The 21666-nt window shown below is 42.8% G+C and overlaps 6 protein-coding genes across 6 annotated transcripts; 2 read left to right on the forward strand and 4 right to left on the reverse strand.

Annotated features, from left to right (window-relative positions):
- Nucleotides 1-468: 468 nt before the first annotated feature.
- BCIN_10g01570 (hypothetical protein) lies at nt 469-1792 on the reverse strand. The gene has a single exon (XM_001555643.2). The coding sequence runs from the start codon at nt 1687-1689 to the stop codon at nt 670-672; it is 1020 nt and encodes a 339-aa protein (XP_001555693.2). The 5' UTR covers nt 1690-1792; the 3' UTR covers nt 469-669.
- Nucleotides 1793-1821: 29 nt separating this feature from the next.
- On the reverse strand, nt 1822-4368 carry BCIN_10g01580 (hypothetical protein). The gene is made up of 5 exons (XM_024695455.1): nt 3855-4368; nt 3215-3762; nt 2367-3158; nt 2179-2285; nt 1822-2119 (listed from the first exon to the last, which is right to left on the reverse strand). The coding sequence occupies exons 1-5, from the start codon at nt 3901-3903 to the stop codon at nt 2104-2106; spliced, it is 1512 nt and encodes a 503-aa protein (XP_024551249.1). The 5' UTR covers nt 3904-4368; the 3' UTR covers nt 1822-2103.
- A 543-nt stretch (nt 4369-4911) lies between these two features.
- On the reverse strand, nt 4912-7542 carry BCIN_10g01590 (hypothetical protein). The gene is made up of 3 exons (XM_001555641.2): nt 6751-7542; nt 6329-6666; nt 4912-6276 (listed from the first exon to the last, which is right to left on the reverse strand). The coding sequence occupies exons 1-3, from the start codon at nt 6981-6983 to the stop codon at nt 5138-5140; spliced, it is 1710 nt and encodes a 569-aa protein (XP_001555691.1). The 5' UTR covers nt 6984-7542; the 3' UTR covers nt 4912-5137.
- Nucleotides 7543-8186: 644 nt separating this feature from the next.
- BCIN_10g01600 (hypothetical protein) lies at nt 8187-13608 on the forward strand. The gene is made up of 10 exons (XM_001555638.2): nt 8187-9688; nt 9743-9898; nt 10225-10324; nt 10386-10454; nt 10507-10999; nt 11052-11286; nt 11333-11575; nt 11630-12226; nt 12275-12318; nt 12373-13608. Exons 1-10 carry the CDS (start codon nt 9632-9634, stop codon nt 13316-13318), a joined length of 2940 nt encoding a protein of 979 aa, XP_001555688.1. The 5' UTR covers nt 8187-9631; the 3' UTR covers nt 13319-13608.
- Nucleotides 13609-15950: 2342 nt separating this feature from the next.
- Nucleotides 15951-19280, forward strand: BCIN_10g01610 (hypothetical protein). Its single transcript, XM_001555635.2, has 2 exons — nt 15951-17641; nt 17769-19280. Exons 1-2 carry the CDS (start codon nt 17399-17401, stop codon nt 19206-19208), a joined length of 1683 nt encoding a protein of 560 aa, XP_001555685.2. The 5' UTR covers nt 15951-17398; the 3' UTR covers nt 19209-19280.
- A 28-nt stretch (nt 19281-19308) lies between these two features.
- BCIN_10g01620 (hypothetical protein) lies at nt 19309-21562 on the reverse strand. Its single transcript, XM_024695456.1, has 3 exons — nt 21300-21562; nt 21072-21243; nt 19309-20997 (listed from the first exon to the last, which is right to left on the reverse strand). The coding sequence occupies exons 1-3, from the start codon at nt 21360-21362 to the stop codon at nt 19670-19672; spliced, it is 1563 nt and encodes a 520-aa protein (XP_024551250.1). The 5' UTR covers nt 21363-21562; the 3' UTR covers nt 19309-19669.
- Between the last annotated feature and the right edge of the window lie 104 nt (nt 21563-21666).

Here is a 21666-nt window from a genome sequence, read left to right on the forward strand (position 1 = left end):
ATCTCCACCCCTCCATCCCCCCTCTCTCCCTTTCAACCCCCCAAACAAGATTACATACAAGCGACGCAAGAAAAAAAAAAAAACAAAAACAAATCAAAACATAACTTTTAATTCATCCCCGGAGTTGAGTTTGATAGATGATTGATTAATATATATATACTTTTGTATTTTATAGTATTATATAATATTTTCTCTTCCTCTTTTTACAATCATTGATTATTGATTTATATAACTTATAAATCGTTTCTAAGAATAAAAGTAAAACAAAACAAAACAGAACAAAGAAACCCTCAAATCTAAAAATACAAAAACCCAAAAATCATTAGAATTTGAGAATTGAGAAGCGAGAATGTATCTTTTCACTACTACAATATCTCTTAATTGATAGGTTTATAATAGTTATAATTAATATTGATTATAAAGTGAAGTGAAGTGAAGTGAAGTGAAGTGAAATGAAATAAAATAAAGTGAAATAAAGGGTTATGATTATTTATTTATTCATATGTTAAATAATATCTCATTTTTCCAGCTACTTTCTTCTTTTCAAGACTTTAATACAAATCTCGATATGCAACTTAGCTTCTAGTTCATCAAATCAATCATTCCTCATTCCTCTCCGCTCTCCGCCCCTTTCCCAACTTCCCCTCCCCACTCTCCCAATCCCCTCCTCTATAAATCCCACACCCCACCCCTCACACACTCCTCCACAAACCCCCTCACTCCCCTCCCCCTCCCTCCAATAACCGCCTCTAAATCCCCACCCAACCACGCCTCCTCACCCCTCCTGACCGCCCCATCAAGTTCCCCCAAAACCCTCGCCAACCCATCCTCAACCCCTCCCTCCACCATCCCCTTCACAATCTCCTCTTCCCGCACATGCACATGACTAATTTTCCTCCCCAACAATTCCGTCAAGAGCAAAGCCACATCATCATAAGCCCATAATTCCGCTCCCTTCAAAACCAATTCCATATCCACCAATCCCTTCTCAAAAGTATTACTTCTCCACCCAATCAAAGCCTTATACGCCACATTTGCGATATCCTCTGCACTCACAAACGGGATCTTCCCACGGCCCGTCGCTGAAACCAATCGATTTTCATCGCGGATAGTGTATCGATGGTGCATTTCCGAGAAATTCTCCATGAACCAACTCGGTCTCAATATCGTCCATTCCACAGCATTCGGATCGGGATTATTCGGTATCTGACCATCATCTCGATATTTCCTCCCTTTTCCTTTTATGTACTCAGATATCTGAGATAAAATTGGTCCATCCCCACAATGTTGTATACTCCCACTCAGAAAAACAATTCTTCTTACTCCTCTCTTGATTACCCCATCGATAAACTTTTTGGCCAAAGGAAGTGCATCGAGAACAGGAGGAGCGATCATAAAAACCGCATCGACTAAATTTTCTTTTGCGTCGTCGTCCCCCTTGGATGTGATAAAAGGATTATCATAACTATTCGTATCCAACCAATCGAATTCAACTCCTTTAGTATTTGGAAGTGATGCTGGAGATGATCCGGATCGAGATGCTAAAAGAACATTATATCCATCGGCCGAGAGGAGAGGAGCGATTCGTCGAGCGACCTTTCCTGTACCACCGAGAAGCAAAATCGTAGCCTTATACGTCCCGTCATTTTTGAGTCCAACATCGGTACCCTTCAACTCATTCCTATCCATCTTTCCAAAATCCGGCTGTGGCGTCCTATCTAGTTCTCGGCAATCCTTTGCCACCAACCTGGAATTCAATCAAGAATTCGTGCGTGAATTCAAAATATTATCCTAGATTGATAAGATGGTGGGGAAACCGAATGAAAGTAAACCTATCAAATACTCCAAGGGTTCAATTGGACAATCCGAATACAAGCATGATTCATGCTCACCCAAGTCCCTGCGTATGTGCATGATTTTCACACCAATGCAATATCCATGACTTTAGTCACTTCTGTTGCATACCCGAAACAAGCCGGACCACTTTGTCTTCCGTTTGGTGGCGAACTCCGGCCCTTCCGGAGTTCGAACATTTTTGTTTCGAACTTCGAATTTTCGTCGTGGGATCGTCTTCAAAAATTATATACCTCAAGAAATACATCATCAAGCAAGAATAAATCTGGCATATTGTCAATAAAGCTTCGTGAATAAGAACTGATCAATAAAGACAAAACTTACATGTGAATTCCCATCTGCTGTTGAACTTCTCTCCAATCAAATTTGCGTTCATATTGATGCTGCCTCCTCCAAAGGATTTCAAGTAATTCCAAGGCTCGATCAGCATGCTGTATGATTTTGATTAGCTTAAATCCAGAGACTTTATTCCTCATTATCTTTCCCATCATGCCCATACAAAGCAGACTTACATAAAGTGCAATCCTAGTATCAGCCTTCAACTTCTTCCTAACCGTATCCTCCACTGCCCAATCGTTAAAGATACTTGCTCCGGCCGCAAACAATCCATAATACAAACCCATCTCCAATCCATAACCCTCTGGCGTCTCAGCAGCAATATCTAGAACCTGTGTGATTGCCTCCAAAACTTCCGGAGATGGTGGTTCTTCACCAACCGGATTAATAATATGATGAATGAAAAGAATGCATCCGTACATGCAAGCTTTTGTACTGGAGAATGCTTCAGCTTCCAGAGTTTCCGCGACGGTGAGTTTAGTATCGCGTGGTTGTCGTCGCCAATCATTGGAAAGATCCCGGAGCATAGACGGGCAATTTTGCCACCACATCTGAACTTCATGTTGGATTCCAAGGGCTTCTTGCTTGATCATGATTTGTTCTTCGACTGATTTTTCGACGAGGGAACGACTGGATAGACGAGATAACTTGGCCATAAATATCATAAACACATGGAATTCTCCTGTCATAACACCGCCCGGGTCATAATATGGCCAATTCAAAGCTGGTTCTGCTGGTGAAGATGAATCGCCGATTTGTTTTGGACTTGTAGATAGCGACGGGGCATCTTCAAGCCAATAATTTCCAGGCAATAGCGGACCCTGTCCTGCCCATAGAGAACCAGAAACATCAAGTAGTGCAAAGAATCTCGTGAGGAAATCCGAAGTTTTAGGACCTCCTCGATGCAAGATAAGATCTCGCGCTCCTTTAAGATGCTCCAACCATAATCCTCTATCCGAATGTGATATCTATCATGTGTAAGCCACGTGTATCATAATATAAGTAAATCGAGAAAGGGAATTACCTCATAAACACATAGTAACAGACAAGCACCTAGTGTGGCATTTTGTTTCGCAACTGAATTGTCACATAGTGCTGTGTTAAGTTCCCTCAAAGCCATGGAATAATGTTTGGTAGCCTTAACCTCATGCTGCTTGTCAGTCCTACTCATATGGCCCGCTGCCAGTGCGATAATACTATGTAATAAAGCCGGGCTGGTCGTCACAAATGGTACCAACTCTTCCTTGAAAGGGTTCCCTTCATCATCATTTGCATATGCCAAGAACCTGGTACAAAACCCCACAAAATGGTGAATGTAGGGCATGGTCGTTTTATCAATATTGGGGAATTCAATAACGAAAGAATCTTTGGGAATACGTGTTTTACCCAGCGCAAGTTGTTGAGTGGTGGGCAATGAGCTGGTGCTGGACATTCCATGACCATGGGATGTCGTGGCGAGCATGTGAGCCGGAGGTGTACTCCATTTACAATCGCGTTGAAGGCGAATACATCGACCGCAGTCTGGTTTCCCTTCATCACATTTCACTTTCCTTGCCCGACATGTTAAGCAACCTTGAACGCGTCAGAATTGAAGCCATAAGCCATATACCCATTGCCATCTGGATGGGATGGATGATTGATGTGTAAAAGGAACGTGAACGGACCTGTTCTTGTTCGAGGGACAGGGGCTTTGATCCCCATTCCCGGCGCCATATTTACTTTGGTATTAGAGGCATTCAAGTTCGTTTTCCCTTTGTACATATCAAGGAGGGGATGGCGGTAGTGTTGAGTGGACAGAGGATGTAAAACGTTGAAGTTGTCGACGTTCTGTGATATTGAATGGTGGTTGATTTGTAAAAGCAAAAAAGAGTCAATGCAACACGAACACAGTGTAGTGACTCGTGAGTAAAGTCCACTTTCTTGAGGTTTGCAGTTTTGTGATGGCCTGTCGATCGATTAACCAGGTGTGCACAACCTGGCGTTTAAGCTTTACTTGAAGAAGATTAGAAGGTATACGACAGAGCCACTTTCGAAGCTTTCAATGCTTTTCATTGGCCACGTCCGGTCCCGACAATAAATGATACTCAATATTTCAATGTTTGGACATCTATCTGTACGAAGCTGGAAAAAGGTTCGAAAAAAAGGAGTACCCCGTATAACACCTAGTAAATTATAATCTATATGAAAATTTGGAAAAGAGATTAACCATTGTGTGAAATGGAATTGTATGGAAAATTCGTCTAATTGTAATGAACCCCTTCATTTCTCCATCTCTTCGTTTCGTCATCTCTTCCAGATTCACGGGTACAGCAACTTCCCAAATTCAAAATCTTCAAAGGTAAACATCTAGAGCCGTCAAGATCTCTGATCCTCCGTCATAAACTCAATAATCTTTGACTTTGATATTGATCATGTGGGTTCCAACTTGGTTCCTAAACTCCTGACGGGTCAGTTATCCTTTTCTCCAACATTATAGTTTCATCGATCAATGAATTACTTTATGGTAATTGGTTCATTCTCCAATATTTCAAATTAGTGCGGGGTGATCAAACCCTGTAAAAATTCCTTTAGTTTGAGATAGTTGGGAATAGTTTGCGGCATTTCTACCTGCAAGAGTCTGCATCGAGAAATTGTATGTGCCGGAAGGAAGGAAAGGAGGTCCGCGGGGAGATCTGGAAATCTATGGAAGCTTGAAGATGGGGGATTTTGTTCATGGATTGATGGGTAAGGTAGGAATAGGATTCGAATCCTTATACCTGATACATTGTAGTGTGCTCATATACCGGTACATGTTCATGTTCATGTTCAATGAATGAAAATAATGTCGGTCTAGACATGTCCGTAAATCAAATTAAAATCTAAACTATATCTTTAAATGTAAATAAGTGCTCTGTAGAATGCATCAACATGTAGAAATCATCATCATAGCCCCAAACCGTTTGCCCTTTTATGTCGACTTATCTAATCCTCTACTACTCTCCGTAGAATCAGATCTGCCCATGTTCAGATCATTATCTCTAATCTTTTGTAAATCCGACCTCTCTCTTTCTAAATACTCTGCGCATTCAACTCTACTCTTCGACTCACTAATCCAAAAGATTGCAATCGTAGGAACAAATATCAATGCTGCCACGAAAGGAAATGCTGCCCATTCACTGCCATTGCGATCAACAATAGCACTCGAAACAATGGGCCCAATCCACGCTGACCCTTTGGAAACAATACCCAAAAGACTGAAGAACAAATATTCTCTGCCTTTAGGTACCAATTCTGCCATGAATGCTTGTCCGTATGGATATTGAGCACCGAGGGTGATTCCATATTGTGCTTGAAAGAGCCAAAACTCCCATTCGTTATGGAAACCAAACTTGGTAGTCCAGAGACCTATCATTCCCCAAAGCGCAATGATTACACAACCACAATTGCAAAATTGAAGCATGGTTTTGGTACGGATCTTGAACTTTTCTTGAAGATAATAGGCACCGAAGACTCCGACTGTAGTTGAACCACCTTGAACCATGATGAGATAGGTATTTTGCGTCGCGGAGAATTCGACAACTTGCGTTTGTGCGATTGAGACGAGTGTAAGTACTGTAGCGACTCCATCTGCCAATAGGAAAAATGCAATCAAGTAGAAGAAAGTTTGTCTCAACTTCCATACTTGCTTTGCGGCGAAAAAGGTTTGTTTGAAACCGAAGGTAAGGTAATTGTCACCCTTGGGTAGAGGTGGTCCAGGTCGCTTCTTTTCCCAGATGAACCATGGAATGGCAAGAATAATCCACCATCCCGTAGTGACAGCGACAGAGACAGAGTATCCCCAATTGTTCTTTTGTGTAGAATCATTCGCACCGATTCCTGCCAAGGCTGCTAATGCTAAAGCTCCACAGATTGTGAATCCAACATTATTCCATCCGTAACTTACATTCATAACCTTGGATCTTGCCATTGAGCACTTGTCTTCGTATTCTGTTTCTGTCAATGTGCCTTGCGCATAATCTTCTCTCGCTTTATGAACTTCGGGAAGGTCGTGGGCAAGTTTGGGAAAGATCGCGTTGAAGAAAACATAGGAAGACCACCAAGTAACACCTGGGTAAGATATTAGACACTGTGTATTTCTGCCGTGCAATTGGAAACTTACTGCTGATAATGTAGAGAGCCATGGCGATTCTCCATTGGTGTGCATATTGTACTCCCAAAAACCCGAATTCAAAGGCGAATGTAATAAGGGAAAACAGTCTCACAACCCATGGATTCCAATTACCGAAATCTGCCAAACTTCCAATGGTGAGGAACAGTACAGCTTGCGAAACGAATGTCAATCCTGATGCTATCAACACCACCGATGTATATGCTTTTGTCCCTCCATTCCAAAAGACATGGCAAGGAGTATCATCGCCGCAAGGCGCACTGCCCAATGGCAGGACGTTGGGGTTGAAAGCGGCTTGGTATATCAAGTTTTGAAAGAGAAGATTCGAGCTGAAGATCAATTGGTGTTAGTAATCGCATGCTATCGACGGAATTGTGGTACACGATGGATATGGATGGACCAGCAACACTTACTATTGAAAAGAGCCAATTCCATTATTCCCTGCATAGTATGCATAGTATGACCAAAGTTCTTTCTTTGTCGCAGGTGGTCCTGTATCCTTTTGATGCGCATGAAATACGTGATTTGATGGCGCACTCCCTATCTCCATCCCAACTGTTCCATCTTCAGCGCTTTGATAAGAACCTGGGGCGGCCACAGCAGTGAAAGGTAACTTGTCAACGGTTTCATGCTCCGCAGCCGTCATGATGAAGAAGTTTGGATAAGGCTAAGACAAAGACAAAGAGGCTAATAAAAAGGGAGTGGACATCGAAGAAGGGAAACCAGGAAAAGGTAGAAAGAAGTATGAAACTGATTTCAACAAACCTAGAAGCTAGAACGGGCCCTGCAAATTTGAATCGTACATAGACCGCAACGGTGTATGCGAATCTTGACCAAAGTGGTTACCACTCCCAGCGTTCAAAGCTTTTCAATAATCCCACTGGCTTCCGATTGAAGGAACGGTATGCAAGCCTCTTGGTGTGTTTCCTTACCTACTTTGTATAAGTCAGCGGACCTGAGGCGGAGAACATGGCAGATGGCAGGGCCAGCCGACGACGTAACCGGAAATGGCTTGTTGAAGAAGCATGATTTGCGCATTGGCTGGACGTGATTGAATTTCCATTGGCTGATCAATGTCGGCGGAACTCGAGGAGGAGTTCGTGCTTTTCAGACCTTTTCTTCTTCCCCTTGCTTCAATTTCGACGCCTGGAGTCGATCCTTGTTGAGGACCCATCTTGTCTGATCTTTAACCACTGTCGAGAGGCGTTGTGAAAGTGTGAGGTAAGGAAAATCCCAGGACAGCAGAAAGTTAAATTGAAATTCGCTCCACTGGGCCGAGTCCACTTGTTTGATGTTCCCTCGTCGTAAGTATACGACGTAAGGCTCGATACCCGTGAGCTCGGGTAAAGCGAGACGAGCTAGTAATCACATGTTATTCTGCGGTCTCTCCCGACTCATGCGTTCCACCAAAAGCATCGGGTAAACCGCTTAATTGATTATTAATAGCCGTTGATGATGCTGGTACGATGTGCTAGGGCTGTGGATGGATATATATATATATATGTGTGTGTGTGTGTGTGTATCCCGGTATATACATATATATATGTGTGTGTGTAAGCTCATGTATCACAGAATATATATGTGTGTGTGTGTGTATGAGCTCATGCATCACAGTTTATATATATATATAGGTGTGTGTGAGAGCTCATATATCCCAGTGTATATACGGATGTGCGTGTATGAATGAGCTCATTTATCCCAGTCTCCCAGCGTCGCATTCTTCCCGGGACGAGGGCAAAGAGAGAGGGGAGAGGGATTACACCGTCGAAAGCCCCAGGGTCATGTTCTTCGGATGCCTCTATGCGTGCCTTAGGTTTCAGGCACCTGTCCTTTAATCTTTTATAGTTTTGCAGCATCGCATCGGTCAAGGCCATTCTGCCTCTCGCAACGGGAAGGCGGTAATGGCGCCAGTGGGTCTCGGAGGCGGCGTCCACAACCTTTATCCCGTGACAGACATATGTCCCTTGCCTTCCCTTCCCTTCCCTCGCTCCTCGCTCCCCTTCCCTTGAATCCCATCCACCTGGCTTATTACTACTATGGCTTACTTTACACTTTACACTTTACACTTTACACCTCTTATTTCACCCTTCACTCCCCCCTCCCTCGCCGAGTTTCTAAATATACCCCAAGTACACCCAGATTCAACCCACCACTCAGATCCCTTCTTTCTCGCCTTCCTCATGTAATTATCCTTTCCCCCAAGCTTCACTAACTTTCACTAACTTTCACTAATTCGACATAAATATCCATTCGAGTCATTTATGCTCGCCTATCTCCGAATTTGCGTCCATTACGACTCACATTTATCACATTCTTCTCCGATTGCCCCTCATGTGAAGAGAATCCATCCATTCACAGCCTTCAAAATCCTTTCTTCATTAATAACACAATCTTTCATTATTTCTCACCCCTCGCCCACGATGCCACGGTCGCTCCCAAGAGAGTCGTATCGCGGAATAATCTATCATGCAAAACATCCACTTCTGCTAGTATCAATGCCCTCGGTTTGATGTGCACACTCGAAGACGAGAGTCTAGAGTCGAGAGTCGAGAGTCGAGAGCCGAGAGTCTAAAGTCTAAAGTCTAAAGTCCAAAGTCCAAAGTCTAAAGCCGACGACGAAGAGTACCACTCACAATTGCCCACCATCACCACTGCTCACCACTGCTCACTACTGCTCACTACTGCTCGCTCATGTCATACACGTCGGAAAGATAAAGGAATCAGCCTTGAATGCTCTCCATACAGACATACATGCATGCACACCTACGTACACCACACGCACACACATACATTCTCAATATACCTCCTCCGCACATCTTGCAGATTGCCCAAAAGTCCACGTGGTAGTGGTACTGGAGCTGCCGAGCTGCCTTATATGTGAACTTATCTCAAGGTTCCCACTCCTCGTTGGGTCATCGCTCGCTCGCCTTGCGCCTACATACCAAAAAAGGATATCCTTACATTTGTAGGCGAGGAGAGAATACTATTATGTACGCAAATGATTGATCCAACAAACTTCTCATTTGGATCATGTATGTTTATCCTTATTATATGAAGAAGATCTCATCATCCGTTGCTTCCTTTTGTTTTTGTTTTTGAATTTTTATCCATTATACCCTTTTCGTGTTTCACCTTTTTTTTTGGCCATTACATTTGTGATATAAACTCGTGATACCCCATCCAATTTCGACCTCAACCTGGACTACGACTCAGGCTACGAACATTGACACCGACATCGACAGCGATATCGATTGGTAACCCTTCAGCATTCAGATTTGAGCGGATTTTGGCAAGATGCCTTCCAGAATATCTTCTCGTGTCATCGGAATTGACGTTGGAGGAACCAATACAGTGGGTGATGATTGAAGGACATCCTCATTAACTTCTACTGATGATTGCTTGTAGGATGCAGTTATTTTACAAAATGATAATGTATTGGCATGGCATAAAACACCAACAACACCAGATATTCAAGACGGTGTTGAACAAGCAATTGCTGCTGTCATAAAAAATGCTCAAATTTCTAAAGACAGCATAGATTTCATCAAGATCGGGACGACAGTAAGTTGATTCGGTCTTCAATACTCACTACTCACTTCCTACTTCCTACTTCCTACTTCCTACTTCCTACTTCCTACTTCCTACTTCCTACTTCCCACTTCCCACTTCCCACCTCCTGTTTCCCTTCCTTTCTTTTGCTCGAATCTTGTATTGAGATTCATGGGGATCAACATTCGATTCCCTCTCCGCCCCGAAGTATCCCCAACGCAAAGTATCATGTCGATCCTTCTCGGAGTATACTTGTGTTTGACTTTACACTTTGCCTATCTTCTCACCGTTTGTATCTTGTGGTTCATAGTCAATATCTAACCGCATTTCCCCTGTAGCAATTCGTGAATGCAGTCCTCGAACAGAACGCTACCAAATTAGATAAAGTGGCCGTCATAAGGTTATGCGGTCCTTACTCAAGGGGCTCACCACCATTTGGTACGTTACATGTCGGCTACTGTCTGTCGAAACAAGGATTGGCTAACACTCAGGATCTCAGTTGGTTTCCCTGAATCATTAAGAAAATTAATGGAAGGCCACTATGGCTATGTCGATGGTGGCCTACAAGGTATGTTTGATAGACTTCTTTGAATTCTGACATAGGCACTAATAAATACAAGTTGACGGAACCCCAATCTCCGAAGTAAACGTTCAACAACTCAGGGAACAAGCTTCAATTATCAGATCAAAATCAATATCGAGTGTTGTGGTCATTGGAATATACTCTCCATCCAACCCAGCTCAAGAAGAGTTTGCTCGACAAATCCTTGCCGAAGAATTAGGCTCGGAGTATGATATATCATGTTCATATACCATTGGAAGAATAGGATTCCTTGAGCGTGAGAATGCTAGCATATTAAATGCAAGTTTAAGACGATTTGCCCGTCATGTCATTGCCGGGTTTGCCCATGCGGTTCATGACCTTAAGAATGCGAGCTTATATATTACATTAAATGACGGAACTTTGAGTAAAGCATCGATAGCTGCAGAGCATCCAGTGAGATGTTTTTCTTCCGGTCCAACGAATAGTGCAAGGGGGGCTGCACTTCTTGCAAAGAATGAGTGTATGGATCTTGAGGGCGATAACGAAGTTTTAGTGGTGGATGTTGGAGGGTAAGAACTTTCTGCGTTGACAATTCTTGATAGTGATATTGACACATTATAGCACTACCACTGATATTTGCGCCCTTCTCAAATCCGGTTACCCAAGACAATCTGCCGCCTTTGTGAAAATTGCAGGGGTTAGGACCAATTTCACGATTCCAGATGTTTATAGTATTGCATTAGGTGGAGGGTCACTCATACGTACAACATCGACAGGGAAAACGACAGTTGGCCCAGATTCTGTTGGACCGAAACTAGAGATGGAGAGTATCGCATTCGGCGGACAAACCTTGACTGTATGATACACCCTTTGAGCTCCAAGGAAAATACTCACACGTTTAGGCTACTGATCTTGTATTATCGAACGAGAGAACCGATATCATCCCGGACGAACTTAGAATTGGTGGACACTCGGAAATTCAACGAGCTTTGGAAGATGCGATTGACCAAGTAAAAACAAAACAAGGATACGCTAGCGTCATTCTTGTAGGCGGAGGCAGTATTATTGTAGGGAAAGATATTGCCGGAGTGGGAGAAGTAATCAGACCAAAGTACTTGGAAGTCGCAAATGCAGTTGGGGCTGCTGTAAGTTGAATTCTAACCTTCATCCCTGGGAGTGGAACTGATTTGAATGTGTAGATTGGAAAGATTAGTGGGCATGTTGATACTGTCGTTACACCCGGAGAAAAGACCATAGAAGAAGAGATCGAGGAGGCAAAACTACTGGCAATTCGAAGATGTATTGCTGCAGGCGGCGACGAAAAAACTATCGAAGTTGTGGAAGTCGATACACTACCTATTAATTACGTTACAAATGGATCTACGCAGTTGGTCGTACGAGTGGTTGGCGATTTACGCAACACTGGAGAAAAGGTTCGAGATATGGAGACGATGCCAATATCGATGTCGACATTCAAGCCTAGGAGAGCAGATTCCGGATATAGTGCAAGTGGCTTGGATAGTCCCGTGGATACGAAAGCTTCAACCTACAACATTCTTGAACATGTTGATCTAGAATCCTATCGTCCACGCATCGAAGGTGATATATGGCATCTTTCGGAAATCGATCTCAAGTTCCTGATGGATGGTACTGGAATATTGGGCGTGGGAAGTTGTGGAGAACCATATCCAAGTTATATTGCTTGTTTAATTGCATTGGAGAGTGGTGAAGGGCTGAGGATTAGAAGACAAGATACCATTCCTGATGATGCATTAATCATGTCGGCAGGATTTATGGTATGTTAATTTGAGAATCATCTAATGTGAAGTTACTAATAATCATAGGGTTCACCAACTGTATACCTGGAACGTATACCTGGTTTGAACGAGTAAGTTACCTTTCGATGCCCTAATTTCATTTTGTGTGCTGACAAGTATTCTAGAATTACCGACACAGTCAAAGCTCTCATGTCAGCCACAGGACATACCTCATTCGATGCGACGATACCTAACGAAATCGGTGGTATGAATTCTTTTGAAGCCCTTCTCACTGCCCATCGATTCGGAAAACCTACTCTCGACAGCGATTGTGTATCACGAGCATATCCTATGGTTTGGCAGACAGTACGATGTTTAAATGGGGTTCCAGTTACTCCAGCTGCTGTTGCCAATGGATGTGGAGGAACCGAAGTCTTTGTAAATTCAAAGGATGCCGAAGAAGCCGAACTTCTCATGCGGGATGCATGCACAAAACAAGGTTCATTGTCAGGAATGGTAGTTAATCCAATACGTGGCAATGAAGCAAGAACACTTCCTTCGAATAGTTATTCATGGGCATGGCAAATCGGTCGTTCAATCGCAATCGCTCGCTCCAAGAAAGTCGATCCAGTCAAAGATCTTATGCGAACACAAAACGGAACATTGTTATTCTCTGGTAAAATCGTAAGTGTTACACGAAAGGTAGCAGAAGGTTTTACTCGAGGTAGTGTCTTACTGGATCATATTACTTCTTCTACATCAACCACATCTACTAGCGAAAAAATCACATCATCATTATATGTCGAATTCGAAAACGAAAACCTTTGCGCCGTTTTGAAGACACCCGGGGAAGAAGACCAGGTTTTGGCAGTCTGTCCGGATTTAATCGTGGTTCTAGATATGGCGAATGGAGCACCATTAGGAATATCAGATTATAAATATGGACTTCGAGTAAGCGTCATCGCATTAAAAGCACCAGAGGTCTGGACCACGGAAGAAGGATTGAAAATGGGAGGACCAAGAGCTTTTGGTTTGGATATGGATTATGTTGGTGTTTGTGCGGAAAGTCAATATGAAGCTCCCAAAAGTGTTTGGGAACTTTTTGGGGATGAGGTGGAGAGTAAATGTTGAGGTAATCGGGGTTGATTTGGGGGGAGAGAAAAAGAGAGAGAGAGAGTGTGTGTGTATATATGGAAGGAGAAGGAGGGTGGAAATGCGGACTGAAGTAATCGAAGGAATGGACTGGGGATTGAAAGATTTGAGGCGATGTAATTACAGAGATATACCTATTTGTTTTTGTTATTTTCCTTGCAATAGTTATGCACAAATGGAAACATTTTGATTCATTTCAGATTTTTTTATTCTTAGTTTTTTATTGTGAAATACATATTTCTTGGGGTGAAGAAGGTATTTATTTTACACTCTTGGAAATGTGGTTGTAGGTTGTAGGATATAGGTGATGAATGGATGAGTATTTATATATGAGAAATATGAGAAGGAAGAGGGAAGAGAGAAGAGGGGAAAGGAGAAAGAAGAAAGAGGAGATAATATATCATACATACATGATAAGAATCTTTTTTTATAGTGTTTACTTGAACCTCGAGTTATTCGTATATGTATATTTGTAATATAAGATATAAGATATATAAGTGAACAGGTGAATCGATTTGTTATCTGTGTATTGTATATCATATATCATGTATCACTATGTGAAATGGAAAGTAGAGGATGAAAAACTTTGGATGGGGTTTTGTTTTGGGGGATTGGGGAGTTGGGGAGTTGGGGAATTGGGTATATATAATGAGTAGGAGGATGGAGAGAGAGAGAGTGAAGAGAGTGAAGAGAGTAGACAATTTTGATATTATATTGCATTATCGTGATTTATTTGTTATAGAGGGGTTTTTGAGAATTCAAGAGGATTTAGATGGGTTTTGAGAGGTTGTGAGGATTTGAGAGGATTTGGAAAGGGTATAGATGGGGGAGGTAGATAGATATTAGATGAGTAGGTGAGTAGGTGAGTAGGTGGGCAGATAGATAGATGGGTAATGAATTACATTTATACGATATTATTATAACTATACTTATAGTTAGTTATTCATTTTTGTGAGTTGAGGTAACTGATCTGATTATGCGAGAGAGAGAGCGTGTGTGTGTGTGTGAGAGTAAGAGAGTAAGAGAATGAGATAGAAGGAGAGAAAATGAAAGAGTCTAAAAGGTCACGTATTTATTTATTTATTTACTTACTTATACGCTATCTTATATTCATCTAGAATATACATGTATGCGTGTAGATACTAGACAAATAGTGAATTCTCCTAGTAGGTAGATAGATAGATAGATAGGTAGGTAGGTAGGTATATCAAGATATGAATAAGTAAATCACAATCAATCTACGAGTTTTTGATTTCTCCTTCGAAGCTTTCTATTTGCTTGTCTCTACTTTTCTTTTCTCTACTTTTCTTTTCTTTTATTAGGGTGATGAATGAAAAATGAAGATTATACGGTTTATAGGATTTATATCTATTTGTCTATTCATATTTATATCTATAAATACTCACTCATCCTTATATAAAATCACTCCCCTCTCTTCATTCCCTTTCACTCTTCCACTCTTCCACTCTTCCACTCTTCCTCCAACCCACCCGTCCACGTTCTCAAAACTTTATTCTTACCTACTAGACAGTAGATGGCAGATATATATCTGTATACTCGAGTGGGTAGATCAATAGATAAATATTATATTATATATACAATATATATACATCCTCCTATATAAACCCCAAAAGCTATAACTGTATCAAAACGTCAAAACATCAAAACTACCAAACACATCAAACCCGCACATCAAACCACCAAAACTACATAGTTTTCAACACCACAAAACATTATCAAAACTCCATCAGATCTCACAAAACCTCCGTCTGTATAAAATTGAATATCTCCTCATGGTCAGAATTGGAGGGTTGAAATTGGGAAATGAGAGATTGATTTGATATCTAATTTTGAAAGAGGGAGAGGGGTATTTCTTTCGGTGTATAGGTTTCTTTATTTGTGTGGAGATTTCTTCGTGTAAACACACATACTCATCATATACATATATTACATATCAAAGCATCCTCGAAATGCCAATCCCAATCCCAATTCCAAAATTTCCAGATCTCACCTCATCTCGTCCCATCTCATCGCGCCCTCCGAATCTCCCTCACCGCTCGGGATTAGATTCGGTAGATTATGTACGTGGTAGTTAGTGACTTGTTACTTCTTTCCATGTAATACTTCTCTTCTCGACTTCCCGTCCACACCTCGGCATTTCTTGGCCGCCGAGAATAAAACCCTATTTCTTTGTGGGCGTCCACATCTTGGGGGTGGAGGAGGGGAGGTAGGGTGGAAGAGTGGAAGAGTGGGAAGGGTCTATATATATATATATATCTGGGTGGGTTGAGAGGGTTGGGTAGAGAGGAGTGGGTGATGTATGATGTGATATGATAGAATCTGATATATATATATATATATATATATATATATGATAGTAAGTACTTTTTTTCTTCAAGAGTTGTAAGTGTTTGAGTAGTAAGTAGGTATCTACAGATAGATAGACAAATAGATCGACAGGTTTGTACAGTTGTAGATATATAAATCAAAGAATCGAGAAATACACACCTTCTCTACTCCATCTCGTAATAATGTAATCTTACATACAAAATACCCACCCATCTACCACCTACCCAGTAACCTACTCCTCAACCCATCTAATTTTCCTCTTGAAGAATCTTACAAACCCAATTACCCAGTATCCATAATAATAATAAATTCCATTTCCATGCAGGATTCCATCCCATCCCACCTCTTCTGTCCATGGCGTCCGCAGGATACCACCTCTTCTGTCATGCCGCCCGCAAAATAAAGTACAAGATGGGGATACGAGTGCGGGGTTGTGGGGATCTGGAGAGTGGACGCATGACGGGGATGAAGAATTTCCTGATTGGGTTGTCGAGATGTGTTTTCCCGAGATTTTGGGCATTGTGGATGGTGGATTGTGAATTGTGAGTTTGCTGTTGATTACTGGGTTTGGAGAGGGAGAGGGAGAGGGAGAGGGAGAGGGGGGAGAGATGTTGCGGGTTGAGCGAGTGGTGTTTGTCTGTTCACCTAGATGTTGATTCTCAATTCTATCCTATACCACGTACGAGAACCGACTCGACTCAACTCAATGTCATTCCATATCATGTAAACAGATAACCATCACCAACTCCCGAAAACCCTCCAAATTCGACCCGGAATAGTAATCTACCCTTGGCACAAGGCCAAGATCTCGAAAAGGTGGGAACAACAACACGAAAACCACAACATCCATCTGTCATTCTCCCCAACTCCCAAACTCAAGCTCCAGTGAAGACATACGTCCACCTTCCCAAAACCGGGCCATCTCCCAATCCATCCACATCAAATAACAGAATGACATACGCACCCATCTTCACGAGCCATATACATGCAGGCAGGACAAAAAGTGTGGGGAGCGAAAAAAAAAAAAAAGATCTGGGGATGTCAGGTGCGCGGATGACAGCGAGCGATGAATAATTTCCTCCACATGCACAATCTGAATGGCTGGCAAATCCGCATGTCGATCTTCTCTCTCTCCGTGGGATGGAACGGGGAATGCAGAATTCGGGATACGTAAAGTGGTGTTGGGGAGAGGTGGACGCTTCAGGGGGGGTTCCTGGCTGGAAGGGGAGGGAGCGATGCATGTGCTTGCTTGGTTGCTTGGATCGTCATATCAGATCGGATGGGTGTTGGGTTTGGTACCTGAATTATTGGACAGTGAGCGAGTGAGCGAGAGAGTGAGTGAGCTCGGGGTCGTGGGTGTGTTGCTAAGACCCGCGGTTATGCTTTGACATGTCATGACTGTGTGATCTGAGAGTTGAGATGAATGGGGAACGGCGAATGGGGATGAGATGAGATGAGATGAACAGGTATATAAAGAAGAGCCCTTGAACCCTTGAATCTTCTTTCCAACTTTCAATTTGCACTTTGTGAAGAAGATTGTTGGTGTCGACATCCTCTTCTTTAATATTTAATTTTCTCGTCCGCTCTTCCTCTGCCTTCCCGAGACGTGGAAAATTATCAGAAGAGAAGATCGCATTCTTCGTTTTCTCCTACTATACATCTACGCTCACACATCTATCTACATATACATCTGCATATACAATCGCAAAAATGAGGAATCCCATACTCTCCACCCTCCTCTTAGGATCATCACTCCTAGGAGCCGCAACATGTCTCAACACCACCATATCCAATTCCTACGTCAACATGTTTTCCACAGACGGCGATCTCATCGATTCCACCTCGGGCAAGATTGATTACTTCGAAGGCCAATATCTCTGGTACGGCCTAAACTTCGGCTGCGGTGAAGCTTTCTGCGGAATCGAGAGCTGGAGTTCGCAGGATTTAGTCACGGTATGTTAATTTTTTCCACATATTGCCATGCTGTGAGCCTCACAGCTTGCGTGAGAACCAACCAACTCTTTACTTCATGAATCACGAGATATATCGTACTGGTGTACTAATTTGATATTTTCCACAGTGGTCCTCAAACGGTCTACTCTTCGACCCAACTGAAAACGCCACTGCTACCATCTGTGAACAATCCGGAGACTGTGGAAGACCACACATGCTCTACGATCCCGCGCGCGCCCTCTACATCCTCTGGGTCAACGCCGGTACTCCTGGCTACGTGATCTTCACATCTTCTTCTCCCACCTCCGGATTCGTCGCTGAATCCTCCCGTGCTCTCGTGGGATACCAACCTGAACCCGCGACCCATCAAACGGGTGATTTCTCAGTCGCCATGATTAACGGAACGGGTTATATCGCATATTCTCTCATTGATTTCACCACGCTCGGCGCATCCATCTGGCCCCCATTCAAACAATCCATCTACATCCAGCAACTAACCAGTGACTTCATGAACACGACTGGAAACGCAACAGAAGTTCTCCCCGTCGGAGATCTCGTGGATCTCCAAGCCGAATCGCCAGATATTTTCTACCGCGAGGGATATTACTACATCTCCGCATCCAACACCTGTGGGTTCTGCCAAGGAACCATCTTGATCATGTACCGCGCCACCGATATCTCCGGACCGTGGACTCGTCAAATCATCAGCAGCGATACATGCGGTGGACAAACCACCGGTGTTTTAACCATTCCATCTTCTACCGGCGGCGACGCAGTCTACATGCACCAAGCCGACATTCAAGCCAGCGCGCCCCTTGCCGGTCCCCGCAACGCACAACACGGTCATCAATTCCAAGTTCTCAACTTCAATCCCGACGGTTCCATTCAAGATTTAGATTGTTCCGCCTCTCTCAGCACCAGCATCGCCCTCCCAAGCACCACCAACAGCAGCGAAATCATTTCCGGAGTAGCCAAGAGCGCCACCCTCGGCTCCGGAAACGAACATCAAGATTACTATCTCAACTGTTCGCTCCCCCAATACGCCCTCTACCAAACCTTCTCCACTCCCCAAGCCGGAAACCTCACTTCCGTGGGCGTGAATCTCGCCGGTGACGCCCCAACCGACAACGTCACCCTCACCATCTTCCGATTCTCCAACACCACCGCGCTCTTCTCCCCCTTCTACCAATGGGAAACCCTCTCAACCATCAACGTCACCCCCGAAGAATTAAGCGCCGCCGTCCTCGCCCTTTCCATCCCGGTCGGTCAAGAAGTCTCCGCAGGCGATAATATCGGCATCGCGATTACCAGTTTGGGAATCACACCCGTATGTGTAGCGATGCGCGGAACAACGAGTGAATACGCGACTGCGTGGGCGGGATCTGCCAATGGTGGATTTATCCCCGCACAGAGTGTGGGAGAGAAGCTTGTGAATGCACCGGGATCGGGTGGAGTTTTGTTTGCTCAGGGTGCGAACCAGGTTAGTTTTAGAGGAATGAATGGGAATGAAATTCCCATTTTGGAGGTTAGTGGGAGGGAACTCAAATGGTATGCCGTTGTTGAATAGATGTATGGATATAGAGAAAATTTATGTATAATGGGATATTGATAATGAAATATATGAATACAAAATAAACCAAATCTTGAATATTAGTGTTTTGGTAACGTGATTAGTTTCTATCGAAAGATATTTATTGTCTAAATATTGGTAGGATGAGTAAGTTACTCTGGAGGATGAAAGAACACAGCTTGAAAGGTATTCGTAGGCACTTGATTGTACCACGATGCGGTACCCAAGTCTTGAGGTTGGGTCTATTAAACTTGGAGCGAATATATATAATGGAACAGATATGGCCGAGCACATACTGTATCCAAATCACCGTATAAAAAGAAAATAGGTATAGGAATCTCACAGAGATTGCTTTTGCTCCATCACTTCAGTTGCTATATGTAATCACGGTCATGAAGGCAAACAAGCATGATCAGACCGAACGACACAGGAGAAATACCATAGTCTTTCACAATCTATCATATGCTCTTCGCTAAGCAACTCTCATACACAGGGAACATCTCTCTCTTCTCCAAAACATCTGCCAAGGTGAACATTTGTTGAATACCTGTCTTATCTCCCAAAACCCGACATCTACCAATAATCCAATCCCGCTGAAGATTTGAAAATGTCATCCGACCTGAATTGAGTAGAGGCCAAAGAAGAAAATAAGTACCAGCAATATGAGGAACGACATTAGTGGAGAAGGAACTTGAAATGAAGTTTGGATTAGGTGAGCCACTAATTCCCGACGAAGTACGTACTTCGGAAACATCATTGAAGTATTGAGGTAAGGATGCACAAACGTCATCAATTGTTTGTTGTAATGTTGTAAACCAGAGATGATAATCCATACTGACAATGGGATATATCAGTTTTCCTTCTCTACTCGTATATTGTTTACCAATCTCTTCGTAAATAAATAATCGACATGTACGAAGATGATTCCAAATTTGAGTCACCCAGAGGTCTGAATATACTTGATAATATGTACCGAATATCGTACTTGATGTAGATACGATGGGAATCGAATCGTAATGCCATTGAGGTGATCTGGACATCTCACTTGCGAGAGACGAAAACTTAATGTCCAATTCTATAGCTGCTCTGATTATGGAAGAACGTTCATGAAGTATACCGTCTTTTATATCAGCACGAAACGTGGTCAATTCCACAATCAAGCGATTCAACTTCCACGCTGGATCATCTGCATCTAGAAAATTTGCCGCGTGTTTTTGTAACTTAATCAAATCCTCAGGAACCCTGAATGAATGCCATATACAACTTTGTAGGAGGATTGAATTCATCTGAAGAAACAATTGGAGTCCATGTCGGGTCTCCATTTGACGAGTCCCACGTAACTTTATCATGGAAGTTGCACCAGATATATGCCTATCACAATCTATCAAGGTATCTAGACTTTGACAGGTGAGTACTCCAAATGTATTGAACAGGACGACCGATATGATAGTGTAATCTTTGGTAGCCTCTTCGATGGATGACAATGCTGTATTGACAAGACGGAGTGCGTGTCCAAAGGATTGAGTTGCCTTTTTAAGAAGATATGAATATTTGAAAGCGTAAGCATATGCAGCCAGAGAGACTGCAGTGATGGTTGTGTAGAGAGTATGGTTGATGTTGGGATCGTTGCGATAGTGGAACAAATATTCATAATATCCTTTGACAGGACCACAGTCCCGAAATATGTGAGTGGAAAAAAAGAAATCGATTGCACGATCATTGATAGTGTTTGAAATCTCTTTGGAAAGAAGAACTGATGGTAATTGAGCCTTGAATGTAAGGGGAACTGATTAAGGAGTGTCAATGATGGCAGTCAAAGATATAGGCAGCATTCATGCCAAAGAATAATAGGATGCATACCTGATATTATGCACGAAGTTCTTTTCTTGGATCTTGGAGGTTCATTGTGTATGGACCTTTCCAAATCTCTCACATCTGAATACTGGAACATTCTTTCCAAAGAATCTCCATATTGTGGACACTTCCAGCCAGCCTTTTGACATTGATTACAAGCTGGCATCACTTCGTCACACTAAATTTGTGGTCAGAAATGTATTTCAACTCTCAGAAACTGACTAGACAACCTACTTTGATCTTCCGTTTCCTACAAGTCTGACATCCTTTTGATAGTTTGCCGTGACGACGTCCCATTATGAGGTCAAACGATCTTGCCGCTGGTGAAGTAGCAAACAGGAGTAGAAATTCACAAATTTGATGATCCAAAATATTGAAAATCATCCCACCGCAGCCTCATTCGTTCGCTCGCAATACCTTCTACATGAGACGGATTGGAAATCATGTATAGAAGACATTATGGCTGACAGATTCTGTTGATATATGAAGATAATGCCGGAAGATGGGAAATGTAAGACGGAGGGGTTCAAAGCCATGCAATGCACGGTTCGGCGCACGTCCTTTTATCAGCCGAAGCTAAACTACTCTCGGAAGGTATTGC

The sequence above is a fragment of the Botrytis cinerea genome, chromosome 10 (genome assembly GCF_000143535.2).
Source record: "Botrytis cinerea B05.10 chromosome 10, complete sequence".
NCBI classification, from domain to species: Eukaryota; Fungi; Ascomycota; class Leotiomycetes; order Helotiales; family Sclerotiniaceae; genus Botrytis; species Botrytis cinerea.